Source organism: Herpailurus yagouaroundi, unplaced genomic scaffold (assembly GCF_014898765.1).
Source record: "Herpailurus yagouaroundi ecotype Mexico unplaced genomic scaffold, PumYag 67700, whole genome shotgun sequence".
Lineage (NCBI taxonomy): Eukaryota > Metazoa > Chordata > Mammalia > Carnivora > Felidae > Herpailurus > Herpailurus yagouaroundi.
In genome coordinates, this window is record NW_024420499.1 from 562,820 (window position 1) to 576,495 (window position 13,676).

At 38.4% G+C, this 13,676-nt stretch overlaps 1 protein-coding gene across 3 annotated transcripts in view; it reads left to right on the forward strand.

Moving 5' to 3' along the window:
• Window positions 1-10,216, forward strand: part of LRCH2 (leucine rich repeats and calponin homology domain containing 2) — a 102,247-nt gene extending 92,031 nt beyond the window's left edge. For all 3 annotated transcript variants that reach the window (XM_040468511.1, XM_040468512.1, XM_040468513.1), the window contains one exon: window positions 7,431-10,216. In XM_040468511.1, coding sequence (XP_040324445.1) covers window positions 7,431-7,550 — 120 coding nt within the window. In that variant the 3' untranslated portion in view covers window positions 7,551-10,216. The remainder of the gene's footprint in view (window positions 1-7,430) is intronic.
• Window positions 10,217-13,676: the final 3,460 nt, after the last annotated feature.

Sequence of the window (13,676 nt, forward strand, 5' to 3'; positions counted from 1 at the left end):
AGAGCAGAGAGAGAGGGAGACACAGAATCGGAAACAGGCTCCAGGCTCTGAGCCATCAGCCCAGAGCCCGACGCGGGGCTCGAACTCACGGACCGCGAGATCGTGACCTGGCTAAAGTCGGACGCTTAACCGACTGCGCCACCCAGGCGCCCCTTCTCTGTTCCTTTCTAATCTTTGTTGCTTTTGGTCTTTCTTTCCCACTCAAAGAGTCCCCTTTAATATTTCTTGCAGGGCTACTTTAGTGGTCATAAACTCTTAATTTTTGTTTGTCTAGGAAACTCTTTTATCATTCCTTCTTTTCTGATTGATTGCCTTGCTCGATAGAGTATTCTTGGCTGAAGATTTTTCCCATTCAGCACATTGAGTGTATCATTCCACTCCCTTCTAGCCTGCCAAGTTTCTGTAGAGAGATCTGCTGCTAACCTTATTTGTCATCTCTTGTAAGTTAGGGACTTCTTTTGTCTTCTGCTTTTAGGATTTTTTTCCTTACCTCTGTATTTTGCAAATTAATGATATATTTTGGTGTTGGCCTGTTTCTGTTGATTTTGATGGGAGTTTTCTGTGCCTCCTGGATTTGGAAGTCTATTTCCTTCCCCAGATTAGGGACGCTATAATTTCCTCAAATAAATTTTCTGTCCCCTTTTCTCTCTCTTCTTCTGGGTGTCCTATGATATGAATGTTAACTACACTTCATTAAGCCACCAAGTTCCCTAAGTCTACATTCATGGTCCAAGATTTTTCTTTCCTTCTTTTGATTAGATTCATTATTTCCATAATTTTATCTTATATGTTGTTCATTTCTCTGCTTCTTCCATCCTTGTGGTCATTACAACCAGTTGGTTTCGAATCTTGGTTATTTCACTTTTCATTTTGGCCTTATCAGTTTTAAGCTCTTTTATCGCTGTGGTAAGTGTCTCCCTGATGTCTTCTATGCCTTTCCCAAGCCCAGCTAGTATCCTTATGATTGTTGTTTTAAATTCTGGATCAGGCGTATTACTTACATCTGTTTTGATTAGATCCCTGGCCATGACTTTTTCTTATTCTTTCTTTTGGGATGAATTCCTTTGTCTTGGCATTTTGTCTAGGTTTCTGTCTTCTTCTGTGTGTTAGGAAAGCCTGTTATGTTCCCTGCTTCTGAGGTTAATGGCTCTATGAATAAGAAATCATAGAACATCCAGGGCCTGACGCTTCAGGAAGTGTCTCTGGTGTATGCTACATGTGCTCTGCTGCCGCTTATGCCGTTATGACTGTTGTATCCCATCCGTTAGTCTTCTGTAGAGTTGCTCCTTGCCTGCAGTGGGGAGTGTTTGGACCTTGGCCAGAGCGTGTTCTATCTACATGTGCTTTGGTCTGCTTGTTAACAGACCTGATGCTTTTTCCACTAGAGCCTGCTGCATCAGTTCTCAGGGATGTTTGCCTGAGAAAAGCAGTACCAGCACAACGAAGGGTGGCGGGGCTTAGTGAAAGTAATTTCAGCAGCGGATGTTGGCACTGTGCTGTTGACTGAAGTTAGTCTATGCTGAGGGATGGGAGAGGGAAATGGCACCAACCAGCTCCTTTGTCCCCAGAGAGGGGTTTATGCTCACTGCTGTCAGGGAAGCCCTCCCAGAGGAGCTAATAATTTCCCCTCATGTGTCCTAGGTGTTTTTCAGATTGCTGTTTTCACAATATGTCTGGATTGTTTGCCTGCCTGGAGCAGTGCAGTGCACTTTGGACTCTATCCCAGCCAGGCCCACTGAGTTTAAAACTCTGAACTTTAGGGACCCAGGTATGGCAGGGCGCGGGGGGGACCTGTGCCGGTCTTCCTGGGGAGGGTCTTGCTGCACTGGGATTGATGCAGGTTTGACCCAGAAGGGCAGGGGCCAAGTGCGCTAAAGAACCAGTGCCTAGGTTGGCTGCCCTCAGTGGGTGTCTCTGTGTCTATGCTCAGGGGGCAGGGGTGGGAAATGGCGTTCACTGGCTCCTTTGTCCCTGGAGAGGAAACTCCACCTCTCTCAGATGTGCTCCAAGAATAGAGAACTGTCTCTGCCAGTGCATCTCAGGCAATCCACGCGTCACATGTCTGCCCCCGGGTTACCTGCCTATCTCCTCTTACAGGAGCACTGCAGCGCTCTCAGGGCTCTAGACCAGCTGTGCCACAGACCTCTAATACTTCAGTCTTTGAGCCCCACTGGGTGCGAAAACTCATGAAAATCAGCCTCTCTCCTTTTCCCAGTCAGTAGCTTTGGAGAAGTGTTTTCCTTATGCTACCCCCTGTTGTGCTTCTCTCTCTCTCTCTCTCTCTCTCTCTCTCTCTCTCTTTCTTCTCCACAACCAGGGCTCCCTCCCCTCTGCAGCACTTTTCTTCCCCAGACCATAGCTCCGTGCCTCCTACCTTCCATGATGTGGCCCCTTCTCTCCCTTTAGTTGCGCAGTTTGTTCTGTCAGTCCTCAAATGGATTTTTTAGGTATTCAGAATGATTTGATGGTTATCTAGGTATGTTCCAGTGATGAGGGAAGCCTAGGGTCCTCCTAGTACTCTCCCATCTTAGCTCCTCCCGTAGAATATTTTTATCCTCCCAGAAAGAAACCTCTTACCCATTAGTAGTCTCCCTGTCCATACTCCCCACCCCCAGCACCCCGCACCCCATGCTGTTTCTACGGATTTGCCTATCCTGGACGTTACATATAAATGAAGTCCTACAATATGGGATCTTTTGTGTCTGCTTTTTTCATTTTGTATAATGTTTCCAAGGTTTATCCGTGTTGTTGTGTAAAGTGGTACTTTATGTATTTTTATGGCTGAATATTTTATTGTATGTCGAGGTTACTGGGTCACTAGGTTCTTGGCCTGGATGCAGCAATGAATTAGAGACCTGAGACCAGAATAGGGAGCTAGAGTTTATCAAGTAGGTAAGTATAGTATACTTTGAAGAGTGAAAGCAGGCCCCTGCCAGAGTAAGAATGGCAATGGACCTGAGAAGCTCTAGCTACAGCCTTATAAGCCTGCTTTGTTTACATATAAATTTGGCTTTGATTGGCATTTTTGAATGTCGGCTGCTGATTGTGTAACATTTTGGCTTCTGTGCATTGTGCCTACTTATGATGCATTGTGTTATAATTGTATTTATTTATGTGCTGCATATTCAAGAGTTTTAATGGGCTTTGCTGTGACTTTAAGGTAACCTAAGGTGACAGGGGATAGCACAAGGCAACCTTTTGTGTGCTTGCTCAGTTCTTAGAAGTCCCTTTGTGCCTTTTGAGCCAACTCTGTGGCTAAGCCTTTCCTGCTCTGTTAGCCCTTAGAGGTGGCTCTGAAGGTGTGGCTGTTAACCTTTGGGGGTGCCTCCGAGGGTGTGGCCAGCACCGGTTTATCCCTCCTGGCTGATACCTCCTAACTAACTGACTAACATGTATACCACATTTTGTTTACAGTTCATAAGTTGATGGACGTTTGGGCTGTTTCCACTCATTGTTTATTGTGAATAATGCTGCTATGAACACTCATGAACAAATTTTTTTTTGAACACTTGTTTCAGCTTTCTTCATTCTATACGTAGGCCCCAAGGACACAGTTGAGGGTGGGAAAGAGGAGGGAGCAGGCAGAGATTCTCAGAGGAGCCGGGGAACGTCACATCATTTACTGTGCTTGGGAGAGGTTCACAGCTGCTGCTTTCGGTTTCTTGTGGCTGATGCCTGTGTCGCCTCCCCTGCAGCATCCCTGCGCCTGGTCAGCTAGGGACCCAGTCCTGCCATTGCCTCGGGAGGGATTGGGCTCTGGGCCCGATGGGGCAGCCTGGGATGCAAAGGCTGGAGGATCCCATTGCCCCACCCCGCACCCACAGTTCCTCCAGAGCTGAAATGTGGATCTGACCCATTTGCCACCCCTGACTGTTTCTGGACATCCAACACAATCCCCAGCATCCACAGCTGTGCAGCTGGATTGGGGGCCCTCACCCTCTAGGGGAAGTTGACAGTAAGCTAGCATAGCTCACTGGATGTGAGGCACCCACAGCCGTTGTGGTTTTAATTAGCATTTCCCTAGTGGCTAATTATGTGGGACACATTTTCATGTGCTTATTGACTATTTGTATACATTCTTTGGAGAAGTGTCTTTTCAAATCCTGTGCCCCTTTATTAATTGGATTATTCACCTTTTTATTAATGAGTTGTGGGTGTTTTTTTCTATATTCCAGATAAAAGTACTCTATGAGATATATGCTTTGCAAATGTTAGTTGTTGTTTTTCTTTATAGATGAACTGTATCAGGTTGAGCAAGTTCCTTTCTATTCCTAGATTGTTGAGAGTTCTTATCAGGAACGGATGTTGAATTCTGTCAAATGCTTTTTCTACAACTACTGAGATGATAACATTCTTTTTCTTTCACAGTATTGTGACTTAATGGTGGTTGATTTTCAGATATTAACTCAAACCTAGATTTCTGGGATAAGCCCTCTTGGTCATCATAGATTTTGTTGTTGTTTTGATATTGTTGAACTCAGTTTGCTAAAATTTTGTTTAGACTTTTTACATCTATGTTCATGGGGATATTGGTCTTTAGTTTTCTTTTCTTTTAATATCTTTTGCCTGGCTTTAGTGTCATGGTAATATTGACCTTAAGAAATAGGTTAGGAAGTACTCCCTGCTCCTCACTTTTTGTGAAAATTTTGTGTAGAATTGATCTTACTTCCTTTTAAAACATTTGGTCAGATTCTTTAATGAACCCAGCTGGGCCAAAAGTTTTCTTTGTGGAAAGGATTTTAACTACAATTCTAATTTCTTTAATAGATACAAGGCTATTCTGGTTTTCTGTTTCTTCTTGCATGAGCTTTTGGTATACTGTGTGTCAAGGAATTTGTCTATTTCATGTAGTTTGTCAAACTTATTATTATAAAGTTGTTTATAATGTCCCCTTATTATCAGTTTAGTATTTGTAATATCTCTTCTGATGTTACTACTCTTATTCCTGATGTAGGTAATTTGTGTATTTTCTTTTTTCTGATTAACCTAGCTAGAAGCTTATGACTTTTTAAAAATTTTCTCAGTGAACTAACATTTGGTTTCACTGATTTTTCTTTTTTGTCTATTATTTTCTGGTTTTTATTTTATTGCTTTCCTCTCTCAACTTCATATGTTCTTTCTTTCTTCTTGCCATCGGCTTAATTTGTTTGTTCTTTTTCTAGTTCTAACGTGGAAGCTGAGGTCATTGATTTGAAACCTTTTTTTCTTTTCTAACATTTCAGTGATTATTTGAATAAACAAAACATTGGGAAGGCAGCAAATGCTATTGTGAAAATGGAGATAAGAAGATAGTGTTTGAGAATGCTTCTGATAAATGGGATTATTACCAGTAGTGTTTGGTGAATGGTTTATGGGAATAAGGAAGAAAGAGAAGACTATTAGGATTCCGAGGTTTATATTGAGAGAAATTGAATAGTGTATTACTGACGTAGGTACAGAATATAAAAGGACAGTTTAACTTAGTGATGATGTAATTCGGTTGTGGACAGATTGATTTTGATCTGCCTGTTAGACATCCATTTGGCTGTATCATGTTCATATTTGTATCTGGAGCTCAATAGAGAGGTCATGGCAGGAAATAAAGATTTGAAAGTCATCAGGGTGGAGGATATAGTTATTACTGTTTGGGAATAGGGGCCTAGTCTTGCCAAGGCCCCCCATGTTTGAAGAAACAGTGGATTTAGAAAAAAAATGTAATGTTTCTAGACTTGTAAGATACTGTGCTCACCAAGTGTATAGTTACGGACCAGATGGGTCCTGTCGATGGTCTGTTTGCCGCCCACACTATCCATTACTAGCTTACTTTCCTGAGATGAATGTGTGTCCCAGCTGAAGCAGTGGACTGCTTCTTCAGAAATAGCTACCAAATTTATTTAGTTACCCTTGCAATTTTGATAAGGCTTTGAGAATACCAAAGAGAAGATATAGTACAAAAGAGAAGAGAGTGAAGACAGAACTCTTTTGAAAACATCAAGAATGCTAGAAGAGGGACAACCTGGCTGGCTGAGTTGGTAGAGCATGTGACTCTTGATCTTGGGGTGGTGAGTTTGAGCCCCACGTCGGGAGTAGAGATTACTTACAAAAAGGAAAGAAGTTAGAAGAGGATCAGCCAAGGCTAATGAAACCTAATGCAAAGCTGCCTTAAGGTCAAATGAGATGTGATGTGCTTACAAGCGGAGGCAGTTGCTACTTCTCAAATTCTAGACCACTGAACTAAGAAGCAACAAAGATCACTAGCAGCTGGAAAGAAGTAACAGTAGGACAAAAAAAAAGTACTGAATCATTTCATATATTAGAGACCGTGGAACCTCAGAACTGGTAGAATGAACGAGAGAGGCCAATTTTGTACAGGACTGAAGAGTTTACACTCTTCAGTTTGTTTCTTACACGGTCCTTTCTTCAGGTTGAAGAAACTGAGTCTCTGGGTAGTTTTTAGTACCTTTAGTACTTCGTATTGCATGGCCCTTAGATTTCCTGACTGGAAATGGAGTGCTCTTTCTACTCCAGCACAAGAGCTTAGGGAACTTCTAGCATGGCTGTCTCACTTTAAAATACTCGCTTATTTATGTGGATCAGATCAACCTCAGATCAAAACAGAGACCGTAAAATAGAATCCCATACCCTAAAAGTCTATCGAAAGAGCCATTTTAGAATTAGAATTTGTACAATGAGATGCCACCTGACCGCCGTTAGAATGGCTGTTGTCCAAAAGACAAAATGTTGATGAGGACGTGGAAAAAAGAGAACCCTTGCGTCAGGTTGATGGGAAGGTAAATTGGTGCAGCCAGTGTGGCAAACAGTATGCAGGATCCTCAAAAATTAAAAATAGAAATACCATATGATCCAGCAATTCTACTTCTGAGTGTTTATCCAAAGAAAACAAACATACCAATTCAAGGGGATATTCACACCCCTGTGTTCATTGTGGCATTATTTACGATAGCCAGGATATGGAAGCAACCGAAGAGACCGTTGGTGGATGAATGGACACAGATGTGGTATACATACAGCGGAATACTACTCAGCCATAAAAAAAGAACGAAATCTTGCCATTTGTGACTTGGATGGTCTTTGAGGGAATTATGCTAAACAAAATTAAGTCAGACAGAGAACGACAAATCCTGTATGTTTCTACTTACATGTAGACTCTAAAAAAAACCCAAGTGGACAAACAAAATAAAATGCACATTATAGATACAGAGAAGAGAATGCTGTTCAAATCATTATGTTTTACACCTGAAACTAATATAATGTTACATGGCAATTACACCTCCAGAAGAGAATAAAAAGTTTAGAATTTAATTAAAATTGTGTACTTTCTACTTGAAGTTTTACAGGACACGTGTTTTAAAAATCCAGTTCTGACTTGTTCAGGCGTTACTGCACTATTAAAAAACAGATGTTCTGATATCATTTATTTTGTTTTTCAGGAAAGACTCTGTTTGCCTCATCATATTCTGGAAGAGAGAGGTCTTGTGAAAGTTGGTGTCACAGTGCAGGCTCTTCTTGAATTACCTACAACCAAGGCATCTCAGCTTTCTACAGCTTGATGTAACATTTCAAAATTTTAAGTGTATAGTTTCATTTATTTGAAGTGATTTAAAAAATCTCAAGTTCGTGATAAGAATGTCTAATCAAAATTAATAATTTTATTAGGTCAATCCATAGCTTAAAAAAAATCATGTTAAAACATCAAAGTTAAATTTCGAATTGCCCAAACTTCTTTTGGGGGAAAAACTGGATTAACTTAATAAGAGTTTTTGATAAATTCAAATTCTCTTTTTACTGAGTCAGTTGATAACCTTCATTATTTTTCAAAAACCAGATTGATACTAAATTTAAGATGTGGTTTCAATTTAATAATCACATTAGGTTTACTTTTTTATATCAGAGCATACTAGTAAACACCTGGATGAGGTAATCATTTTTTTACCGATTTAAAACTATTCTATATTTGAGTTATTTAATACACTTCTAATTCTAGTTTATACACAGTTTCTTCAATCTTTGGTCTTAGTTTTCTAGAAAAAAAATGAGTAGAAAATGCAGAACTCTGGCTTTATATTAAATTCTTTTAGTATTATAGGTTAGTGCCAAAATATTTTCAGTTGTACTGTAGACTGTTTACATGTGAAGTGCCTGTGTAATTGATGACTCTTACATAGTCTTAAGCATTTTTGCAATTTCTTTTTATGTATTAATGGAATCAATGGAACTTTAAAATATTTTAGTAGATTTTGTAAGGTCCGTTATATGTGAGGATTTAAATGTGCCTCACACGGTGACATTTGTGGTTTTTTATTTAGTCCATTGCAGTTTTCCTTAAATTGGTTATGTCATGTTGTCAAAAAAAAAAACAATGTTAATATGCTTAATTTATGCTATTTAATTTTGCAAAACTTAATCATCTTTTAATATGTATTATTTGAAGAGTATTTTATTTCTGTATTGAAAATGTTACACAAAGCAGTAAGGTTTTTGAGAAGTAGCCAAGTAAGTACTCATTATCAAGGACACTTTGATAAAACTGCCAAAGTTTGGATCTGTGTCTGGACTTTCAGTCGGCATGCTGCCATTAGCTGGGTTGTTTTTTTTTTTTTCAGATTCATAGAGCAGCAATTGAAGAATAGGTGTGTATTTGGAATCTGGCCATTTGTGGATCCTGTAAATCTTAGGATCCTCAATGAACATGATGTTGAATTAAACACCAGACCATTCTATAAATATTTTCCTAAGTATGCTATGTTACCTAAAGTCCTTGTTTAGTTTGGAGCTGGATAAATTTACGTTGGTAGGAGTGCAGGAATTTTTCAAAAACATTACTGTAATAACTCAGTTTGCTATAGAAGAACCTTAGTATAATTACTTTTGTAGTAGCCAAGCAAGTACCATATCTTAAATATGTGATTATTTGCACTTGTTACCTCTTAATATGGATGCAACTTATTAAAAGTGTTGGCCTGGGTATTTCAAAGGGTATATATAAAAGGTAAAACTAGTGTGCCAAATGGTATAATAAGGGTTGGTTTAGAAACAACTCTACTTTTATTGATCAGTTGGCAATGAAGCCATATAATTACATTTTGGCATTAGAATACACATGTGTTCTTTACATTCCCCAAGTGTGAAATTGGAGCTTTTAAAGAACTAAAGCTTCTTATAACTGTAAGGTTTAAAATTAAATTATTAGTAATTTATTACTTTAAATATTTCAGCTAATTAGTTACTATTTTTCAGTTGGATCTAAAAAAAAACTTCATTGGCATAATCAATCTCCCTAGTGAAAACTTGGGTAATAAAGGTAAGAAATGGCAAATAAATATCTCAAGTTGTTAGTTTTTATTGTACAGATCTGACAACGTTACAAATCAAGTGACCATTAAGAGCTACAGCAATCATTCATACTGCTTTCATAGTTCCCATGCGGTAGGATTCCTCTTCTCAATCAGTCTAGATGTTAATTATTTTACAGGTATTTTCCTGTTTCTCATTGAAATTATAGGCCATTTCCTCATTGCATTTCACTTACTTGTCAGTTATTGCTTTAAAGGGAAAATACACCAGAACCTCACTTATAGCATTCTTCGCCGCAAAGCAAAATTCCATTTAAGATGGGTCCATCTGAGGTTCACATCATGTCAGTCTATTTACTCTAGTGCCAAAAGGCAACACCACCTCTAAGTCAGTTTCTCAGCATAGTCCCCAAGGACACATTTTATCAAGGCTCTGATGTATTTCTTTTAGTAGTTTTTAAAATAAGTGTAAATTTTATTCTAAATGGTTTTTATGGTTATTTTATATTTACTTCATCATTTATTGAATTAAGAATGATTATAATTATTTGAATTGGATTTGTGATTTGAAGGGGTTAAATAAGTCAAGCAAATATTTTATTAGGCCCTAAAAAATGTAGTAGATAGCTACTCCTGCTAAATTTTATTACTGTATGGCACAAGAAAGAAGTGATGTTGGATATGTTAGAATTGAAATAAGGAGTAAAAATGCATTACCATTTGTTTAATAATTATCTTTACAGAATGCTAGTTTATCGACTTTTCTAAGTGAATTTTTTGAAGAATTCAGAAATCTTTGTATTGGTCACAGATCTATCATAATTGATTTTCTGATGCATTTAAAAATAAATGGAACACTAAATGTATATTACCGATGCAAACTGTGGATAAAGTTGAATGAAAAAATTAAAGTCTGAGATTTCTTTTCTCTCTCTTTACTTCTTCTCCCAACATCACAGCATCCATCTTCCCTAGGTATTTGATAGCTTGTGTCTATATTCTCTACTATGGAAAAATAGACTTCAAGAGGATATTTCATGTAAGTTGCTTAAGAGTTTAGATTCTCTTTACAGTTCCTAAGATACCGTCACAAAATAAATCACCTTTATATAAGTTTGACTCTTTAGATACATAAATGTCAGATAAACTTTTACGTAAAATGAAAGATAGGATATGTGGTTATCTACATTGTAGAATTTAGTGTGAGGTATATGATTGAATTACCCTTAAGCAATTTGATAAAAAAAAAATCATTTTCAAGTAATTCCAGTTTTTATTTTTTTTTTTTAATTTTTTTAAGTTTATTTATTTTTGAGACAGAGACAGAGCATGAACGGGGGAGGGTCAGAGAGACAGGGAGACACAGAATCGGAAGCAGGCTCCAGGCTCTGAGCCATCAGCCCAGAGCCCGACGCGGGGCTCGAACTCACGGACCGCGAGATCGTGACCTGAGCTGAAGTCAGACGCCCAACTGACTGAGCCACCCAGGCGCCCCAAGTAATTCCAGTTTTTAAAAACTCCGCCTACTTCATTAAAATGACTGTCATTTATTCATAATTATTATTCATCCTACTAGTGGAAGCTTATTCAGGTAAATATTATTATTCAAGGTGATATTGCCCCTGTTTTATAGTTACCCTAAAGTCTGAGATTTAAAGATGTGCTTAAGAAGTAAGTAAACAGTGGGGTGCCTGAGTGGCTCAGTCGGTTAAGCGTCCGACTTCGGCTCGGGTCATGATCTCACAGTTTGTGAGTTCGAGCCCCTCGTCGGGCTCTGTGCTGACAGCTCAGAGCCTGAAGCCTGCTTTGGATTCTGTGTCTCCTCCTCTCTCTGCCCCTCCCCAACTTGTGCTTTGTCTCTCTCTATCAAAAATAAATAAATGTAAAAAAATTTTTTTTTGAAAAGAAGTAAACATTTAGCATAACTTGTTAAAAAAGTATCCTAACTTTATCACAGAATTTTGAATTGTCTTTATTTGCTTTAATAAATATTGATGTTATACATAGAGTGGTTCTAAGGTTCTCAGGAACCTGTCTCAGCATCCAGAGTGCTCTAACAGACTGGGTGCCCTTTGATACATTAATGTATATTAAGTTAATTTGGAAATGCCTAGATGTCTTCTCTTCCTTAAGGCATAGTCTTTTTTATTTCTGCATTTTAAAACATGAAAAAAATCCCTGTGCTTATGGTGTTAAAATAGCTTAGATTTTCCACAGAAAGAGGGAGAGAGTGTGTGTGTGAGTGTGTGTGTGTGTGTGTGCACGCACGCACGTGTTAAGCAAGGCTTCGTCTATTGTAGCCAAGGAGAGTCTTACTGCATTGGAAAATCAGAGTTTTTACAAGCTGTGACAATTCTGACATCAGTAGTTTAGGATGGGAAGTTGCTGACTGAATCATTTGAAAGTTACCACAATTTGTAAAACAGAAGATTCTTTAAAATTCTTTAAATTTTTTCTTTTAAAAAATTTTGAAGAAGCTATTGCAGCCTATTTTCTTTGATTCTTAAATACATAATATTATCCTGCCACTTGAAGATTAAGGAAAGTTAATCATTTTTACTGTATGCCATTAATATTCATCAAGGGTCTACCTAAATAGGCAAAAAATATATTAGGTATGCACATATGTAAATATATAAATAGAAATAGATTTTTCAGATAGCAAATTGAATTTTCTAGAACTTTGTTCAGATACCTCAGTCACTTCTAATGCAAAGAAATAACAAGTAATGCTGTATAATTTATGAAGTAATAATATTATTCTATAGAATACAGAACAGTGTCTGAAACTTTAATATGCATGTGGAGCACCTAGTGACCTTATTAACCAAATACCAATTGATTCAACAGTTCAGGGGTGGGCTTTCAGATTCTCCATTTCTAACAAGCTCCCAAGTGATGCAGATCTTGCTGGTTGAGTGACCAGTTTTAGTAATAAGGCTTTGTGGTTGTTCAAGCTTTATGTCAGTATCAGTTTATTATACAAATAGTAGTTCGATATTTTAAGTGATGATTCAAGGTCTTGGTAACAGGTACTTAGCATTTTTTAATAGGTCTCTATTCCGAAATGTGTTCTACTTTATTAAGAACTTTTGGATTTTCTTTTATGGTTTTATTTAATTATTTTCTTAAGTTTTTATATTAATTTCAGCTAGTTAACATACAGTGTTGTATTAGTTTCGGGTGAACAATATAGTGTTTGAACACTTCCATACATCACCTGGTACTCATCACGACAGGTGCATTCCTTAGTCCCCATTGCCTATTTAACCCATTCCCCACCAACGCTTTCCCCTTCTTTTATGGTTTTAAAAGGTGTGCTTAGGGCGCCTTGGTGGCCCAGTGGAGTAAGCCTCCAACTCTTGATCTCGGCTCGGGTCATGATCTCTCAGTTCATGAGATTGAGCTCTGTGCTGACAGTGCAGAGCCTCCTTGGGATTCTCTGTCTCCCTCTGTCTCTGTCTCTCTCAAAATAAATTTTAAAAACTTAAAAAAAAAAAAAAGAGATGTGCTTGATGCTCTGATTAATACTATTTTTTAAATTTTCTTTTAAAATCTATTTTAAGGGGCGCCTGGGTGGCGCAGTCGGTTAAGCGTCCGACTTCAACCAGGTCACGATCTCACGGTCCGTGAGTTCGAGCCCCGCGTCAGGCTCTGCGCTGATGGCTCGGAGCCTGGAGCCTGTTTCCGATTCTGTGTCTCCCTCTCTCTCTGCCCCTCGCCCGTTCATGCTCTGTCTCTCTCTGTCCCAAAAATAAATAAACGTTGAAAAACAAAATAAAATAAAATAAAATAAAATCTATTTTAAGCACACATGACCATGTGATTTTAGTCACATGAAGAATAATATAAGTATTTATAAAACTCAAGTTCATATAATGTTAAATTAGCAAATATTAACACAAAGCATGTTCCTCTTTTGGAATGCTTAGGAAGAAAACTACACTTATTTTTCATGGTGTTCATGTTAGTCCATTCTCCTCTTGCTAGGCAGAAATTCTTGGTTTCAAGTTGAAAACATACTTACTCTTTCAGGCTACCATTATGAATACAAAATTTGGGCCCCATACAAATACATACTTAATTTTAAATATTTATAATTTTTTAATGCTTATTTATTTTTGAGAGAGAGAGAGAGAGAGCGCACGCTCAAGTGGGGGAGGGGGCAGAGAGAGAGGGAGACACAGAATCTGAAGCAGGCTCCTGGCTCCCAGGTGTCAGCACAGAGCCCAACGCGGGGCTCAAACTCACAAACTGTGAACTCATGACCTGAGCTGAAATCAGACGCTTAACCGACTGAGCCACCCAGGCGCCCCAATTTACGGTTTTTTAACTAGAGTTCACACTTTCAGTTACAGATTACATCCCCCTTGTGAACAAATG